Source organism: Acyrthosiphon pisum, chromosome A3 (assembly GCF_005508785.2).
Source record: "Acyrthosiphon pisum isolate AL4f chromosome A3, pea_aphid_22Mar2018_4r6ur, whole genome shotgun sequence".
In the NCBI taxonomy this organism is placed as follows: Eukaryota; Metazoa; Arthropoda; class Insecta; order Hemiptera; family Aphididae; genus Acyrthosiphon; species Acyrthosiphon pisum.
Window position 1 is genome coordinate 34,989,925 of NC_042496.1, and position 21,970 is coordinate 35,011,894.

The window sequence follows — 21,970 nt, forward strand, 5'->3', positions numbered from 1 at the left end:
CATCGTTCGTTCGAAAAAGGAATCTGAAGGTATTTGAAATTTAAAAAAGTAATAAAATATTGTCGACATTTTCGAATTTAAAACGATTAAGAGATTGTAAACAAATAACAATATCGTTCGTTAAGATAATTGAGAATAAGAGGTTGTTAGATACATAAAATGGTGAAAATATAAGTACTTACCTCTAAAAAAAAAGGCATAATGAAGTATATTCATAGAATATGAATTTGGCAAGTTCGCTTCATCATCTTCACTCATAAAAATAAAACTAAACTAATTTAAATAGTATAATAATAAGCTACAATAATGACGTATACAATTAAGTATTAATCACCACCTATAGCATATAGGTAGGTACCTACTTATCTATTATTATAATAAAAATATATTGTATTATTTTCAAAGCTGTAATTCATGTAATTAGGTCATAGTTATATCATTGAGCGTGTACAGTGTACTTTTTTGTACTTTGCTGGGCATGTATTAAAAATTGAGCACCAGCCACATGATTATTCTCTAGTCCTTTTTACTTTACAATTATCTTCGTTGGCTGACAGGGGAGCACAGGCTAATTAAATTTCTATTTTTAATTTACTGCCAGTTAAAATTGACTCCACTAATTTCCTCTTTTGCGTTAAATTCAAAATCCCTATTTTAGTCACACGTAAATAACTATCCGTTTTATATTCCTGTTTGTATGCTGCTAATGAGCCACCTGTAAAAATTATTAGGATTGTCAATACTGAATCGTCTCACTCTCAATCTAATTAATTTTCTGTACCTATCTTATTATACATATTTTATGTTTGTTATTAATTATTCATTTTGCTGTTTTTTGAGTATTGATCATTATATCTTTTTTGTATGCTAATATTTTATGTATTTAAATGTTTCTTGTAATGCAACCATTGGGCTACCAGTTGTACTTCAATAAATAAATAAATAAATAAATAATTAAATAAATAATGCATAATATAGAATGACAGATTAATAGTATTGTTTTTCCCTATGTTTGTACTTAATTTGTAATGACAAAAACAACACAGTGCTAAATCAGTACTGGTTGAACACAACCAATAATCCCAATAAAATCGTAAAATAAATCTATAATGTTTTATTCATAAAAATAAGATAAAAATGTAATTTATCAGATATGCGTAAATATTACACTACCTGCACCTAACAAATAGTACAAGTGCTTCCCTAATATGCAGATAATCCTGATTAAAAAACAAATGACCTTTATGGTAAATTACTAAGGAGTAAGGAAGGATCAATAATAATAATAAAATCGATAATAATTGGTCAATACCATTTTATGAAGACCAGACTTTTCCATCTTGAAAATTGTTTCAATTCCTATACCTAGTTAATTAAATACATTCAAAGACATCTGGGTCGTCTGGGACATCTGGGTCGTATTGATTTTGTTTTTCTCGTAGTCTTGAATTTCTTAGATGTATTTAATGTGTATATACATATAGACATATAGACATGTAGTATATAGATAAATTGTAACATTACCTATATTATGTATAAATGTGTAAGGCACGTAATACGATCCTGCACTATTATATCGAATAAGCATTACTGCATTAGTATAATAATGTGATATTATATAGCTAAATTATTTTGGGCATATTTTGTCAAATGTTGGATTATAGCAATGTCCTGATGGATTACACAACATATTTCACACAGTGTTATTTCCTCTTCCTTCCACGCAGCTTTATTGGTGCACTGGCCACACTATATACTATCATTATTAAGCCCTCGCGAATCCTCTCTAGATATCCGTTTTCCCACACCATTACACATACACATAAACCACCACCCACAAACAAACATACCACACAAACACACTGGATTCTCAGGTTTACTAATGCTAACTACTGTATTATCTGCAGCAAGTTAAACAATTAATTACTATAATATAATATATTATATACCAGCGCACATAGTATAATGTCTACGTCAGTTGTACCATTGCCGAGTATTGGAGTCCGCCTCATCCGGTCAGCACTGTTGCTGATCCCGGAAACGTTTTGGCAAAGTGATGGTGGGATTAATGGAATTGAACGGTGTTGTAAACATTAACAAACGCCCGTGGACAAATCCTCATCATCCTCACAGTTATATACAAATTATCATCAAATGCTACGGAAAAGTCCGGTCTATGGTCAAAATTTACAAAAGCTATTTAGTTTCCTCTACCTATATACACTATAAAGCGAACACTTTGGCCTGTTTACTTTATATTCTACCTAAAATATAAGACACAATAGTTCCATAATCGGCCCATCAAAACTTTTTTTCGTACATTTCGGTGGCAATTAGTTGTTAGTCATAATAATTTAATATATTGTTAAGTAATAAGTGTTTAGCAGGTCACTAAAATGAATGTGTTAAACTTTAATTCAATAATCTAAAATTATTGTACACGAAAAACAATTCTGAGCAAAGACAGTTGCGGTCAGCCTATATTATAATAATATTTTTAAATTATATGATTATATCTAATTACGTCCAGATTAGAATTTTAAATATTTATTAAAAAAGTCTGTGTTTACAAAATTTTTAGCTTATTGGTTACTCTATTAAATACTTGTGAGAAACTTTGTTTTAAAATTACAATCCTTAGCTATAAAAATTGAACATTTTATAAGTTTTTAACTACAAAATAATTTGCAATTTTCGTAATTTTTATGAATTTTGTCAAAATTTGAAATTTAAATTCTTATAAAAATACCGTGCCTAGGTACTAAGTGCAGTTGATCGATCGTACTCAATTATAGTTTTATTTAACATTTTTATAAAAAAATTAATTGTAATATTTAATAATTATAAATGTGTATGTTTTTTTAAGTCTACTTATGTAATTTGTTTTATAAAATAATTATTATAATTTTGGTTATGATAACATGAGATGTTTTGTAAAAAAAAAAGGTATTCGAAAAAAATTTGGTAAGGGGGTCCGCGATTTCTAGATATCTTTCATAAGGGGGCCCGTGATCTACAAAAGGTTAAGAACCACTGCTCTAGGTCCTAGAGTCTAGGAGTTCGAACCATCCTTTTTTAAATACCAAATGATTATAATATATGATATATTATGTCATGCCAATTATAAAAAGAAATATAAAAAGATTTCTCATTCAGTGAGCAGTAATCAAAAATTCTGTATGTTCTATACACTCTAATAGCATATTTTTTTTAAATAACAATAGCGACCCATACATTTTCTGTCAAAGATAAAGTTATGTAAAATGTTTTGATTTATTATCTGAAACAATTTATGAACAATACAAAAACGTTTAATTAAAGAGTAAATGTACATGTTGATGTATGGATAATTAATGTATTGAAATAGAAAATGAATAATTAATTAAAATGAAAAACTATTTATTTTTAACTTTTGATGAAAGTAGTAAAATAATATAAATAACCTTTACTGAAAAACATTATTTATTTTAAATAGTGTAACTGTGTAACTATTGTTTATTAACTTGGCAATGAGTTGTAATTAACTACTAAAATATGTTTTAATTCATAATTGCATTAGGTAAACCTACTTTTGAATGATGGGTATATACTATGTATATGGTATATTATATATTTTTCAACACATTTGATGATACATATTTTATAACCATTAATGGATATGAAATAATTAACCCAGTATGCGAAGGATTAATTGAAGTATTTTGTATAAATCACAATAACAAATTTATATTTAAGTCTAATTTATTACAAAAAAATATCCTCTTGTACAAAAAAAACCATACAATTTATGATTTTACTTTCCTAATCATTAATTAATAGAAATTTAAATATATAAAAATATATTTATATATTTTGTTACAATTTAAATTTGAATACAGACATTAAATACATATTGAACTACCTATGTTATATTATATACATTATTGTACATGACGCTTTACTACAAATGCGTAACCAAACCAATTCAGAACGGGTTATATTTTTTAATATTTTCTTCCTGGTAATCGGATATTAGCTTTATGCTTGACTCTGGTATAGTTCCGGTAGTTTAGGTATATATGTGAAGACGATGCAAAGAGGAAAAACATCACACGCGTTATATTGAACATAGTTTCGCTAAAAAGAAATATTGTAGACGGAATAATACTACAACAAGCACAAAATGGCGGCTCAAAAAGAGCGTGCGGTATACTTATATATAATACAATTTAGGCCCATTACAAAAAAAAAAAATAATAATAATAAAGGTGTTCGACAGGCGGGCTACGTAGGTACCGTTATACGCGACAAAAACGTCGTTTACCGCCGGCAAAATGTTATTTTATCTCGGCGGCTTGTTTGTTTTGTACTCTCTGTCTCTCTATAAAACTGTAATCAATATCCAACAAAAACAATGGGAATTCACGCTAGAGGGTTGAGTAGAAAAAAAATGTGATAGAAGTTTAATGAACTATATTCGCGCGAGTTCGTTACGTTTTATACTTGAGAGTTTAAGGCCTAGCTGTCAAATCATATAACTTAAGACTTAAATTGCGATTTAAATTTAAAAAATGCAATTGAAATATATTATTTTTTGATTGAAATATCGTGTCCTTGTTATGATTCGCTTATCAAACGATTGATATTGAAATGATACGCATGCAAATCTAAAATATGTAATACTGATATTGAACTCGTATAGATAAAGAGGATATTCGTATTAGCGCTTATTGGATTTACTGAACTCCCCCAAAATAGTATAGTTTAGATTCATAATATACATTAAGATTATAACTTTTATTAGTAGACAGCTGGTACTAATAAATTAAAAATGACTTTTACTGAAATATTATTGTTCTATTCAATCAAAAAACAAAATACAATATATAATATATATAATATATTTAATTTTAGCCATTTAAAATGGTTGTATATAGAAACTGGAGACGACTTGATTGCAATATAAGCTTGCGTAGAAAAATACAAATCTCTCAATGACATTTTTGTAATTCAATCTTAAAATTAACATCCTAATAAACTGTTTAATACCTAAGCAGTTATACTTAAACTTGTTTAGTTTTTTCAAAACTTGCTGATACATGCATCCATCAATATACGATTATATATTAGGTAGGTACCTACGAAGGAAATTATGATTAAGTTATTCTCACAATTAATAATAAAATTACCAGATAAACTATTAAACCTGCATAACATTATAGATTATTATTATTATCAATAGATTATGATTTATGATGTAATTTGTAAAATAAAAAGTTTTCGTAATAAAATTAATTAAGTAGGTACCAACGAAAGTTTGATGTAAAACACAATCAAACATCAGATTTTTTATATCATTATTATGTTTTTAAACTTTTGTATTTACGATAAAACTAAAAGGTTTATGACTAAACTTACATGATATGCACATTTAAACGGTATTTTACTGGTCTTGGTTTTTTTATGATTAAACCGTGAAATAAGACGATATCAGCTGGTATAAAAAAGTGTATGAATTATAAATGTTTTTTTTAACGTGTTGTAAACGTAAATAGATCCATCATAACAAATTTAAATTAAATAAGTAAAATTGTAAGTATTGGATTTCATAATCGAAGTTTTTAAGATTCTGAAATAAATTATAGATGTACTTGTACATGTATCTAGGTATAATGCGCGTTTTTAATTAAAATAAAATTGAAGTTGTTCTAATTTGTTATTAAAACTATATTTTGCATTTATATTATAAATAAATTATTCTGAGCGGAGCGATGAATGTATTGGTTTAACAATGATGTTTTTTTTTGTGCCTGCCAACACCTTTTAGAACAGTAAAAGTGCTTAGATTTTCTTTAACAGTATCTTTTCTGATAGGAAAGTGAATCTAGTTGGTACTTTGGGGCCCACTAGTTTTCAATAGCGCCATGAAAAACAAAAGAAAAATTAAGCAACAACAGGAATTTTTACGCAAAATCGATTTTCGACAAAATCTATTTTGGTTTTTGGTGTACCAAATATCATAGGCTGACAGACCGTTTTCACTCAGAATTGTTTTTCATATATAATGATATTTTATCATAGAATTCAAATTTAACACCATCCATTACAGTGACCCATTTGTAACCTACTGTACAGCAGAGCAACATCCACTTACCCATTATTTTTTTTTTTTTAATATTTTGTTATGCTTACTACTAAACTGTTTCAAAATCGAAAATTTAAATAGGTAATTTAAATAGCTAAGTACTAGTTCTTTTAAGCATATTATATTAAATTTGCGTTAAGAATATTTATTTTCTTATGAAATCTATTCAATTATTTCAAATTAAATATACGCATTTTCATATTTTAGTGATAGATTATAAATATATTAATACTGGAGGTATATAAATACAATAGTTAACTATATTAGCATGTGTTTATAATAATTACTCGCGTTCGAGCTTATAAACTTACAATGAATAATAAAACAAAAACTTTCTTATATATTGACGGGGTTTTATAGATCCATCTTTTTATGAGGAATATTTCTTTACATTTTTTATAGAATAAAATATTATATAATATAAATTTTTATACATAAGGCGTAGAAAAAGGGTTTCTTATAATTATAAACAATAGAGAAAAAATGTATACGTAGAACATAAGTCAGTTTTTATTGCATTTTATGAATTATTTTTAAATTTCGATAGGAGTTAATACAGTTTTTAAAAACTTTTTGTTAGTTACCTGCATACTTTGGGGCAACATTTTATATTAAACATTGATTTTCTTTTATGATGTAGTTTTAATTTCTCTTTTTATAGTTGGTAAGAATTGTTCTTAATATTTCTAAATAATTAAATAATATTATATAGGTACATTACTTACCGGTGAGATCAGCGTTCAAGTAAAGTGACTAACATGTAGTCATTAAGGATATCTAGTTTTTTAGTCATTGTATATATTTTTTAATTTTGTTATTTACATTAATTAACTATATAATTAATGTAGGTATTCGATCATATTTGAGATAAAAAAAAAACAAAACAAAAATAGCAGGAAGTGGGCGTCACTCTGTTGTACAGTAGGTTACAAGTGGATCACTGTAATGGATGGTGTGTTAAATTTGAATTCAATGATATAAATTATAATATAATTGTATACGAAAAACGATTCTGAGCGGAGAATCAGTCTAGGGTATTTTACATTTTATTTATATTGTTTTTATTAAACGGTAGCTGGTAAGTTAAATTAATATAATAATATCATTTGAATATTATCCTAAGATTATCAGTGATGCTAGATAAATAAATTAGGGTTGGGCCGATACCTCTTTTTACCGATACCCGATATTCCGATATATGCAAACGATAAAACACCGATACCCGATATATTTGAAAACCAACATTTTCAGCATAAACAATGAACCGATATTAAAATATCACCGATACTATCAACCGAAATAATATTATCATTTTACATTTAACTATTACAATTTATAATCAATGCTATTATACTGATAAATTTGGTTTTTTTTTTTTTTTTTGGTATCGGTTCAAATATCGGTTTTAGTATCGGCCCATCCCTAAAATAAATTATATACTTAAGTAAAATTGGGCTGTTTTTAAACCAGTGCATACGGTGCATCGCAGGTTATAATATAAAAAATTATCACAACAGTAGAGAGTTAAATAATACTAATAATAAATAGCGTCTAAAATTATATTTTTTGTGACCAATTTTTGTAAATATTTTTCAACAAGTTGTAACACGCGTGCATTTATTTTCAATTATTCCATTTATAATTTATTAAAAATAAAAACAATTTAATTGCAGTTTTTTAGTGCATTAAACCATTTTTTTTAGGGTTTTATAGGGCATTACATTTCTAGCCCTACTTATAATATTATAGATACGTAAAATATACCTAGTATATTATGTAGCATATTATACATTATAGAGGGAGTAACTAATCAAATAAAAACTATGAAATATTATAATAAATAAAATATTATATTATTTGCTCATATGCAGTCATATACCTACTGTTGTTTTTCAAACCACCTTTAATGTTGTTATATGATATTATTACAATATTATTGCAATTTGTTAGTTGAAAGTTGTCACACACTATACCCATACGTGAAAAAAATACAAACAGCGGAAAGATAAAAAAACGAATCACGAAATATACGTGGGATTTCGGGTATATGGTTGAATCGTTGAATGAATCGGTTAATTAATTTAAAAACGGCAAACATGGAGTTTTCAAAGTATACAAGTACTATGTACCTATCTATCAAATTACTAAGCTACCTGCTCAAATAATTAATTTAATAATATAATAATTTTACACAACTCATTAAACGCCTATTTATATTTCAATACAAATATTAGTGGATTATTTGAAAAATAATTATTTACGATTATGAAAAATTGAATAATTATTATTTTTAATTACTAATAGTATGTAACACTAATAACTAAAAAATAAACTAAATATATTATTGAATGGATACGTACTTACTCAATAAATAAGGAAGTTTATATATTTCATAACTGTGTGCCTATGCAAATAATATACTAGTATTTTACACAAACAATAAGTACTCTCTACATAATTTAATTTATATTTTTTTAAGTAAAAACTGAATGTTTTTTTTTATTTATTTTTTTTATTGGATTAACTATTAAGGCCTCTACAACTGAGGTCATTAGCCTCTTAGGTTTGTAGGGTTGGCACGGTAAGGTTGGAACGGTTGGTACAGTTGTAAAAACGTATATGTGTGGCAAGGTTTTTGCGCGCTACAAATCCGGGTGATCACCCATCCGGGAACTAGTGGCAGGGGCAATTACTTATTCTCAGTACCTATATATAATTATATAATCAACGCCTATAGGTAATATAATATAATATTGTCCCGTCTACCCCCTCACGTATGTATAATTATTTGATGCATCGATTTGACAAATAAACGATGGCGGCATCGCGGAAGCATTGCGAAAGCAGTCCCCGCGGCGCCGTCGGCTCAAACTCGAGAAAAAAAAAAAAAAAAAAGGTAATATAATATAATATTTAATATTATTATTAATAGGTCAATCAAGTTATGTTCACAATGTTCAACATAATATTATTGTTATAGGTAGTCTCATTGTGCTCGATAGAGGAATTATACAATTTAATATAAAAAAAACCCGTATGAGATATACGTGTGTAGGTTAAGAAATAATACTTTTATTTTATCAAGTACGGAGTATTTTTGTCATCAAATGGATTTCCTCGGGGAAATATATTCTACCCTATCTAATAATTTTCAGAAATATGAAAAAAATAGTGAGAGAGAGTGATGGGGAATTACTGAAATGTTATATTTATTAAAAGCATAAAGACTCTATATACAATTAAATATCAACAGGAGGGATTTACTTATAGTTCTCTATATATGTATGATACATACATATGCCTTAGTTGTATAAAGTTCTCAATACCTAAATGAAAAATACCTGTTTTTATACAATAGAAAATCATTACAACTTAATATATTTTGGTTCAAAGTAAAAGTATAGATTACACCATTCCGTACACGAGCACATTCTATTATATTATATATGATGTAGTATAATATGTACAATGTATATAAATACACGGACATGGATAAATAGAATTATTTTACTTGGTTGTGGTTAGGAACAAATTTAATAAAAGTACCTATAATATATTAATATATTATATATTATACCTATTTAAATCCATAACACGAATGGTTACAATGTGTAGTTTCCAACGTAATTCGACTGCAATGTACCTGTAGCAGTTTTCAAATTTTCTCAATGCATTGCATTTTTTTTTCGATATACGTTTGAACAACTGTTAAATTATGTTTAAAATTTAAATCGACACATACTTCGAACAACATTTTACAAAACACATCATATGTTTCATATTTAGACAGTAGGCCGTTTATATGTACCTATGTACATTTAACAACAAGTACACATCAATGCTCCGTTTCACCTACATAATATAGTATACATGTACAACGTGCTGTGAAGATATCTATTAAGCATCTATAATACAGAACACATACGAGTATACCCATCAAGTTTCATCAGGGTTCATCAGGGTTAACACATTTTCGATACCTGGAATATATCTATATTCTATATGAATAAATGTTGAATAACTTCAATAAATTGTGAACATTTTGTACTAAAACGATGTCAAAAATGCTATCCGTGCCAATAATTAATAGGTACATACTTAGCTTTAATTCGTAATTTTTTATGTATTTGTAACATTACTCAGCGTATGAAAATAATCTCTGCATAAATGTGCTTAACACATTATCATACCATAGGTAACTTGTAGCTGATAAGTTATTGTAACGTATTTTATTTTGTACATCAAATATTCAAATGTACATTATTGTATTAATAAATGTATGTATGAAGTCAATGAAGTACAACCTGTACCCTACGATTCAATGAGTAAATAATATCATAATATAATATACTTACGTAGTACGTACGTATAGCAGTATGGGTACGTGTTTAATAAATATTTGTTTTAAATAGAATAGTCACCTCAGTTTATGTAGCACTGTGAAAAGTATAAACATGCTTTACCATAGGCGAGTACAGTTTAATGTACATTTAAATGATTTAATAAAACATTTAAAATAACATGGTTTTAAAATCTTATTTACGTCTTATAAATTATCATGTTCTAATCATACTTTTTATGATTATATTTCCATAAGTTATTATCCTTGGTCATTTTTTTTATATATAATTTCAAGAACATTATTTTTGAAAATGACATATTTTAAAGATACTTTAGTCAGGCTTTTACAAAATATATAGTTACCTGCATTGGACATTTGATATTATAAAATGATGGCTATTGTTTTTAAAAACTTATTATAAAAAATAGTAAAAACGTTTGGAAAAACGTGCATTTATGTAAGACAATAGAACAAATATTTTGTTATTTTTAAAATCTCAAACTATGACAGTACTTATGTAAAAAAAAAAAATAATAATAATAATAAATTGATGTCTAGAAGACTAAATAATAATTATATGTATGCTATGTTACCATATTAGTATAAATATTCGTATGCTCTCAAAATATGATTAATATATTATTATTAACACGAATAAAACACAATATAACACAAATTAATTCATCAAGATTTTTTATGGTATGATGAGTTTGAAACCCATGATTTATGATAACATGGTGCGCGGTGTAATTAATTTATTAAATTTGATGTTATGTATTGTTCCTAAAATGCGAAATTTCGCATAAAGCATTCTGATGCTGAAGTTGCATAAAGAACGTGTAATCCATTTATTTAAAACTGTATGGCCAATATTGCTAAGTAGGTAAATTTAGGATATAAAACATATACAATCATTAGTATGTTATTTTTCCAATATGCTTATATGCAGAAAATTTGACAAATATTACTTAGGTACAATTGTGTTTGTAAATATTACAGAGATAAATATATAAGTGTAATTTCCCATCAGTTGTATTTTTATTTTTTATAGAATTTCCGAATAAATTGCATAAAGGATATTGCTCATATAAAAAGAACTTATACTATTATATATATACACTAATATGTGCAATAAAAAGAAGATTCGCATGGAATGAAGATTTAGAAATAGAGTATAATATAAATGATTTTTTACAAAGCAAATATATTGGATAAAAGAGAAACGTGTGACAGTTTGACAAATAGTCATGACCCGGCCGTTAAGTAGGTTGAAAAGTTCTCGTCGGATTTAGTCTTAATAGTGAATGTCGTGATAGAAAATTTGTTTTTCTGTAGGTATACGGTGGGCAATGTGTAATACCGATGATATTCCGCATTAGAGTCCGTTTTTTAGTTGTTTATTTTACCTCTTACTGGTGCATGGCGCATACATGTATATAAATACTATGTATATGTATACTATATATATGTATGGCGATTGTGTACCCGAAAGTTCTGTTGTCATGGCGACCGACGTCTTCCGATCGTCGTCCTTCGACTGAATTTTCCGTATTGCATGTTTCAATCAATTTCCCCCGAAACCCCCATGAGGTCTAGAGGACAATAAATTAAAAAAAAACTCCCCACAGTAAAATATACGATACACATTTGATTAATTTATATGGTTCGATATTAGTCACAACGCTGTATGGAAAACAATTAAATTAATTACCAATTGACCAACCACTGAGTAATGAAAGCTGTTAGTTGTAAAGAATTAATTAATTGAAATAAACAATATTGAAAATTATTTTTCTATTATTTTTATTATTATTTGTGATTATGAGAGGATGGCAGGACGCCTCACATCGATTTATTATGCCCGTCTATCTGGCGTACACGCACCACATATTATAGTGTACATGTTTTTCGTAGGATCGATTTTCACAGATGATTGGCTCCGAATCAATATTATAAATTTATAAAGTAAATATAATATATTGACATGTTATCTGAAAGATGAGAATATTATGTATTTTTATTGCTATGGTGTAGCATTCGGTTTCTTTTTCCATATCCTATGGCTGTATAGAAATGCTCATATTTTCAATATTTCATGATCTGAACAGATTGCGATTAATGTATTGATTTTACAATGAAATGTGTTTTTTATTTATGATTTTTTTTTGTGTCTCGAGACACTTCCAAAGGGGAAAAAGCTCTGATCTTCATCCTAAATAAATAATTATATTAGCATTTCAAAGACAGGATAAAATTTAAAATTATTTTGGCTCTTATTGAACTGTTCATAGAGAGTTGAGATTTTCTACTCTTTTCAGTTTTTATTCGACTTTTGTATGAGATACAATTTTCGTTTCAAAAAAAACTTGAAATTTTAATACAAGGTTTTTGATAAGTAGTTCTTTCAACAATTTAAAATATTGAAAATACATAGTCACAAATCACAATAGTCAATATTGTTACCAAAAGTTTGAAAATGTAATAGGTATAAGATTTTCAATAAGTTTTTCATACAAGAATAAAAAAATTTTAAAGAGCGGTTGAATTTTAAATTTTGACGAAATGTGTTAAAATCGGTCACTTATTTATTGATATAATATGTCTGTAGACAATGGTTTATTGTTTAATTCAAATGGAGCACATTATACAGTAGCGGTAGTGCACCTACTCAATGACGACATAATTCGAAACCTACTATACAGCGGAGCGTCTTACCAGTTTTTTTTTCTAAACTTGACTGGCTGACTATACATTACACTCGTGTTAGGTCAGTCTAACAGCCAAAAGAAAATAAGTTTAAGTTATACATTTGGCATTTGGATAAAATATATCATAAATCGATAAGAAGTGTCCTCTATTATAAGTTATAAAATCAAAACGAATCTTAGCTAATATAAAAATGTGTTATTCCCATTACAATAGACTATAGAGTATAGATTATAGAACATAGGTATACCAAAATTGAAAATATCTATTTATTTACTTAATCAAAAATATTTTTTTTTACTACTTATTTATAATTCTACATTATTACGTTGTGATTTATAAATTAAAAGCATTAATTTGCAATAAAAATTTGTTTCGTGTAAAGAATATACTAATACACATATATAGGTATTCGGTATTATGTGATGTACCTAGTTATTTCTATAGGTACCTTGGTACCAATATATTATATTATTTTTAATATTCAATTAAAATATTTAATTTATCACAATTTATATAAAATAGTTGTATATATTTGTGTGATTTAAAATATGAAATCTTATTAAAAGCTTAGCTTTTTAAAAGTGATAATATGCAGCATTTTATCAAAAATTATACTATACACAACTTTGCTGACTATGATTAACGATGCAATTTAAAAGATATGCTATATCCGCAATGTCGCGATGTGAGTTGAACTATAGTTGTATGTGTATTAAATCTGTGCCCTTGTAAGTTTTTCTCAAAATTGGTGAACATTGGTTTTAAGGGGATCACTTTTTTAAAGAAATAAATAAATTCTGCAAATAAAAAATTACATTAATTTATCATTGTTTAGGACTTTAGATGAAATATTTACTTTTTGTAGAGTTGTGGCTCAGATATTATACTATAATATTATATGATTATTATTTACGATGTATCATGATACACAAAACAAAGTCAAGAAGTGTACCTGTTACACCCATTGTGTTTTACCTATTACAAAAGTAAATAAAATATAATTTCGTCCAATAAATAAATAATAACATAGATACCAACGATAGTAAGACAATACACATACACTATACATTTATACAATTATATACCTATAATAGGTACTATAATATGTCTATATAATATATATTATAATTACTGCTATAATGCATTTTAATTATTTTATTCATAATTATTTATTATTAATGCATGTTAAAACAAATCAGTTTTTATGGCTGAGTACGGATTTTGCTAAACATAGGAATTACTATTTTAACATTTATGACTAGCTCTATACAATTTATAAACACTTGAATTATTATTTTTTAAAAACCTATAATATCTTTGTTTTTCAACACTTAGTATCTATATCAATATATCATAATATATATATATTGTATTATTGCATCATGAACTCCGCTTTTAGTCCACAGTAAATATTATATTTACAGACAGGACTGCAAATCAAAAAAAATGAAATAAAAAAGTGAAAAGAGTGAAAAAGTGACCAATAGTTTTTTTAGGTGACTAAAAGTGACTATTTAAATAAACTCGAGTAATGCAAAAAACCTATGTATTGAATGTTTTTTCCCGCATGTCAAGATGTCAATATTACAAGAATCCTTTTTTAAGAGCTACGCATTTAAACTGTATATTTTCTCATAATCGGATAAAAATATGATTTGATACACACCAATAACAAAAAAAAAAAAAAACACTAATTTAGTAAGACAAATGGGAAATTTTAACAGTGTAAAAACCACTTTTTCAACAAAGTTTTAATAACAAAATATAAAAATTTCTATTAGAGAAGATTACAACTGGTCATGATAATATATATAAATATATTGGTTATAGTGGCATACAACAGTGTTCAATGCATCCATAGGTCACTGGCCACTGGTCACTGATCATACAATATTACAGCAAACCTTTTTTTTTATTATCTCTACATCAACCACAGAATAGGTAGGTGAAATCAGAATGGACACTCTCCAAACCTATTATGTGGTAAAATCCCGGACTAAGATATAGTATATTATATATCTCAGTTTGTGGGTAAAATTAAATGAACATAATTTTAAAAATGACATGATTAATTTCGGTTCCTGTCTTGAAACATTATAATAGACGGCTATAAGTGAGAAAAGTGACAGTTTTCGAAATACAGTTACAAAAAGAGATCAAACCTAAAAAAGTGACAAAATGTGAGAAAAGTGACACGGTTGCAGCTCTCTACTTATTTATTTATATCATTGGTTTTTAGACTAAATTAGTAAATTAGACTTAACAACAACACGGTCGTTGTACTGTGACAAACAAAGAGAGGTTAGTGCTGCACAATATTGCACCTTGCATCAGTCACGGACTCACGGTACAGTCATTTTGTGCATAATGCATATATTTTACACCCTGTTCGATATTGAATGTTAGATATTCATGTCTTATATAACATATTAACATATTATTGCTACATAATATATTTGATTACCCATCATAAACATAAACATAAAACAGTTTATGTTTATAAACTTAAAATAATACATATACCTACGAGTGAATAATGATATACAATATATAAATTTATATCACATATATACTACAAATATAGAACGTTAATCGAACATATTGTTATATATTACAAGCAACAAGCTGATAAATTGATGTTAATATAAATTATAATAATATTATACGGGTATAACAAGCATAATGTACCGTACTGAAGTCTAAAATACATGAACTCCCAATAAACACAGTATTATAAAAGCAAACTTTTCATAACACTGTGTTGAATTGACATAATATGACACTTATATTTCCAAATACAGCAGTTGGTTAAGTGTTGACTAAATACTATTTAATCATGGGGATTGATATATTTATCGAATTAATAAATAAATCAAAATACATATATTGTCGAGTAGTCGTTGTAAAGACAATATTTGTTATATCTCAAATGTAATTATTGTTATTATAATAATTTACTATATAACTGGTAGAGTATAAATATCAATCACGAGTATTTTTTCAAACATTGAAATAACAACAATATAAATCTATTTGCATATATTTAAAATATACAATTTGAGTAGCTACTGAAATTTAAAAGTATAATTTAGCGTTGAGAACAAGTACGATTACGATTTCCGCCATTTACCTATATTGTTTTATATTATAATTGGCCATTACAAGTAATTGACATCAACTCATATATTTATAAGGGTTCGTGTCTAAAATTATAACAAAATATAATTTGAGATAAAAATCTTTTAGCCCAACTATATAACATTAATATAATTTCTCCGTCGTTAAAAGTCATTGTGAAAACTGTCTTTCTTCATTGTTGTTACACCCAATACTAATGAAATTCAAACTGTTTAAATATATATATTTTTTTTTTTTAAAAACAACAGAAAACCGGGGAAGTTTCTCTGCTGTATAGTATGCCTCGCATTGAGTTAGTCACTGGTGTGTTTAATTTTTTAATTAAATGATAAATCATTGTACACGAAAAAAGATTCTGATTATATTGCTATACATAATTTATTTTTTTATTAGTAATAATATAGCAGATTATTCTAATGATTTTCAAAAACCAAAAACTAATCGCATTTATACTATAATATTATAATATTATTCATATCTTAATTGGTAAATTTTCCAAACTAATTCAATAAATAAATAAGTTAAACAAGTTATACCTCCGAATAATTCGTAAAATAGACTGTGGTACTATTATAGTCTTTCACAAGGTTAACAGTAAACCTAATAAACATGTCATTTTGGCTTAGTTTCTCATGTGTCAACTATATTATAGATTTGAAGTTTTTGAATGAAGCTTCAATTCATAATTATAGTAGCTTATAGTTTATAATATGGCCTGTAATCAATAAAAATTAAAATAAAAAAGTTTTGTTTCTAACCAGACTTAGTTAAGATTACTCTCTAAACTTTTCTGGTATCTTTGGAACTTTTCATCAAAATCGGTTGAATAGTTTTTGAGTCTTTAAGCTACAACTTACCATACATTGCCTTTTATATATTATATGCAAGATACCAAGATCTGGAAAACTATCATCAAATTTGAAGATTATTTCTGAAAAGAACTGCGTGTAGCATATTATTATGTAAACCTATATTTGTCGTTTATCGTTTGAACAGCTTACAAAAAAAAAACTTATCATATACATTTTAAATAATTTTAAAGAAACCATAAACCAAAAGCCACTTTTTAATAAAACTAATAAATAAATAAAAATATATTTTTGTTTACTCTCTCGGCACTGAATTTGAAATAAAATTACCAACTTTGTATGCGACATCTCATTATTTCTACCATAGAATTTTAGTATCGTGAAATGTCTTTTATAATAAAAAATATAATTATTCACGTCTTCTGGCTGCTTGTTTAAGAAGACTACCCAATTTCAATTTAACTTCACATAGCAGCTGTGCTCCTTTTATTATAACTACATAGCTTACTGATGTGATAAAAAAATACTTTATTATAATATAGTATAGGTTCACTAAATAATTGTTATAAAATAATGAAGTAATATATTCGATTATTATGTCGTGGAAGGTTCGGAATAGTATTGAGAACGTATAAATATCTACTACACAAATAACTAATAAATTACAGTAATAAACACGTTTGTAATGAACCTACATATAAATACAGTGTAAAATATAATTTTGTACTAACTAAGTATGCAGCTACCAAAATATTGCACGTAAGCGCTAGCACGTACTTCTTTTAAAGTCACTAAAAATAAAAATATCCGAATATAATACCATAAAAGATGAAAAAGTTTTACATCAACATTATTCGTTGATTGTATAATATCATTTTACATTAGATGTCAAAGGAATTTTTTTTCGTAAAAACAAACACAAAAGAACCAAATGGCTATACCGAGTGGCGAGTTAAACTAATTATGTAGCGTTGTATAAACTGATTATAAAGTAAAAACAAACTCGTAAGGAAAACAGACTACCTACTAGATTTAAAACGCGAAAACGAAATAACAACGTCAATTAAAACCTTTAGTGTACTCGCGTATTGTTGTATAGGATTTATACATTATGGCGAATAATACTGAATCATTCAGTTTGAATTTAATAACAAATTATACTCTAGTGACGTTCGATGTAGTGACATAGTGACATACTGCCATAATAATATCATTGATATTAAGTTCATAATGTAACATTTTAAAATTAAATTATGTATTAAACAACATTTTAAAAATATACCCATTTTTAATTTTTATTTATTTATTCATTTCCTTTTTCTTATCATATTATTTGATTTACCTAACCAAGATTTATTCAAATATAATTTAACTAATGGTTCCGGCTGCGGGAGATTGTATAGATAAATAAGTCTAATGCGCAAAATCTATTTTATATTTTAATCATCTAATTATCGCTTAAAACGACAAATACAAATACAATTTTTATATAATAATTAATGAACGTAATTATTTTAATCATGGTGCCGCACTGCCACTGATATAAAAATAATACTTTTCTTATAATGTAGGTTTGTTTTTTTTTTAATTTTATACATTCAAAACAAATTTTATGTATTTCTTTTCAAGTAAAAAGAGAAAATTCTCATAATACATTATTCATGCTAATACAGTATTGGGTTGTTCAAACAAGCGTTTACAATATAATCAGGACAAATAAATTGAAATAAATAAACACAAAATGATAAATGCTAATAGTTAATACCCACTTTACAATTAGATACCTACCATAAAATTATTTAATATCTGGATAGAAAATTAAATTATATTACCTACTAAAAGATATTCTTAGGTTAAAGTGAAATTAAAATAACTCGACTTCCTTGAGTCTTAGTCAAGTGTAACATAAAGTCAATGAGACCTATTTTAGCTATTTACAATATATCTTTGTATCAGCTTAATTTCATACCGTAAGAGTGGCATACTTTACTCTAGGGGTTAACATTGCTCCAAAAAATATTTATTGATATCAATCGTAGCACATTGCGATTTTGAGATAAGAGATTGTATTTTTTTTTATATATTGTTCTTATTAAAATTAAAATTTTTTTCAAACATTTTGAACATCAATCTATTAGTTTGCCTCCAAGATGTATACCATGAAAAGAGTTGTTCTTAAAAACACAAAAACTCATAACGAAAAAGTTGTCCAAAATCTAGGGGATTGAAATTTAATTTAAAATCTATTGAAAAAAGGCTTTTAATCAACTAAAAAAAAAAAAAATTATATTATGTATAGGTTCCGATTAGTTAAAACATAAGCACTAAACATTGCACCAATAGTTATTATATGCATTATGAGCATTATATATTAAAGTAAGGTAATTTTAATCATATTGTGCAATGTAACCTGCAATGTATTTTAACTTTGTTCCAAAATTTTGGGTATAAGGAAGTAAGTAACTATTAGTACGACATTCGGATTTTTTTTAATTGTTCTTACCTCTCAACATCTATACATATGAAACAACGCGAACGGGTAATTTTTATCTTTGTTATTGAAGCTATAGTATAGGTTTAAGCTAAAAAATAAATATATTTGGAGCAAGGTATCCCGCTCTTACAGTACTATACAATTTTATCATAGTCCATTCAATCTACTGTGAACCATAGATTTTGGATTTACAATTGTGTGTGTGTATACCTAATACCTAATTTCGTCCATCTTTTTACAGCATTAATTATTTCATTAGTTACACTAAAAATCAAACAAAATTCGTCAAAAACTGGCTTTGGGTAAAAATCTCCATTTTCCTTTCATTTTATTTTTGTTTTTCCCAACTCTTTTTAAAACTATTGTGAATTTTTTACTTTTGATCTCTAACGAAAGTACAAACTAGAAAGTAGATTATTTACTTTCCTAACAAATAAGATGTTGAGGTTGAAATTTAAAAGATTTTTATTGCCCCAAAAGCGGTGATAAGACACGCACAACATAAAAAGAAGCACACATCCTTGAAAATCAATAAGTACATTCTAACTATGAGGGATCTTGTTTTATATTAATTTCCAACCTTAAATTTGCAAATTATTTCATAATAATAAGGATGAACCAATGTAATTATTTTTACTTGTATAATATTACCTCTCAAATAAGAACTGTATTGTCTCCTCCACAAGCCTAGGCTTTTGGAGACAATCATTTATCATTTATCATTTGTGTAATTTAATTAAATTTTATATTTTGGTTGTATAATATTCTTTAAATTGTATTTGTATATATTTCTTTAAATGCAATAAATATATTATATTATTATTATTATTATTATAATAATCAAAATTTAAAAATATATTGATGTATTACAATATGAAAGTAATTTAATAAACACAATAAAACACAGTAAAAATGCATACAGTTTTAATTTTAATACTTATGACTTTAGAATAAAAAACAAGATTCCTCTAAAATATTTTTACTTGAATTAAAAAAAAATGTAGCGTAATATGTATATACACATTTTTTATAAAAATTTGAAAACAAATTTTTTCATAGACAAATTAATAAAAAAAAGAATAATTTCGGTATAAAAACGACAAATAACTAATTTTTCTTCTACTTTTTTAGTGATTAAGTATATATTTTATAGTTTACAAACATATCAATATTAATGGACTTGAAATTTTTTACTATAGTTAACGGAATTACGGAAATTATTATTTTTTATACACAATGAAATGTTCAAAATATATTTTAGTTTAATTTTAAATTATTTATCCACATAACACGACGTACCAATTTACACTGTTATACTGTAGGTACATAGGTAATTATTTATAAATTAATAACTATAATTTTATATGAACATCCAATATTATATTGGTAATATTATAATATTATTATAATATTTATTAAGATAATATATGAGATGTTTTCGAAAATAATTTGTTTGGCATACTATACTCCCTATTTTAATCTTCAGTGCTTGAGTAGTGGTTATTATACTTGTAAATCAATTTGCGACAGAAATGCGTTCAGATTCACGGAACAATGTCGAGGAAACCAACTTTGGGAGCAGCATAATGACGGCAGGGATGACGTGTCGCAAGTCCTCAAGAACGTCCTGTCAACGGGAACTCGAACTTACCGACTCGTCGTCGGTAAGTTAATTTTTTTTTAATCGCACATTGAATATATTTCTGTGTTTACGCTATAAAGAATATTTAGTAGAATTGATCTATGGCAGATCAGCGATGATACGTGCACTGGGTCGGATGGACAAGGTCGGAACGGCAGCGGAGCAATTAGGTCCGGTAACCGGAGGAAGCGCAAATCCAGTGGCAAAGACAAGAACGTTCGGAGACTAGAAAGCAACGAGAGGGAAAGACTGCGAATGCACAGCATCAATGATGCCTTTCAGGTACACTGCAGATACTTTATTAAATAAAGTAGGTTTATGAAGGGCCATATTTGAACATTTTGCGCCTCGGGGTAGCATATTTTTAAGCCCCCCCCCCCAAAAAAAAAAAAGTTATTTCTTAAAATTTAAGGTGACTATTATTTTGCGTAATAATTTATGACTCAAAAATGTGGTTAGATTTTTTTTTTTAAACCTTGGTTTTTCAATGAGTTAAGAACAATTAGTGATGCAGACATAATTCGTCGGTCGGACTTAGTTTCAAAGTTATACACAAGCTTGTGAATTTCCATTCATCAGGGGTTTTTTAAAATTAAATTTCTTTATTAATAATATAATATACAGTTAGTACACAATAGGTAATTTCTGATTTCGCCAATATTATAAAGATAAAAAAAATCACATTTACAAAAAAAAAAAAATCAAAAATATT

General features: G+C 26.6%; 1 protein-coding gene across 1 annotated transcript in view; it reads left to right on the forward strand.

Annotated features, from left to right (window-relative positions):
- The window catches only part of LOC100158851 (protein dimmed-like), a 42,525-nt gene that overhangs the window by 12,179 nt on the left and 8,376 nt on the right, over window positions 1–21,970 (forward strand). Inside the window, exons 2-3 of the mRNA XM_001944652.5 lie at window positions 21,147–21,280; window positions 21,367–21,540. Coding sequence (XP_001944687.1) covers window positions 21,149–21,280; window positions 21,367–21,540 — 306 coding nt within the window. The 5' untranslated portion in view covers window positions 21,147–21,148. The remainder of the gene's footprint in view (window positions 1–21,146; window positions 21,281–21,366; window positions 21,541–21,970) is intronic.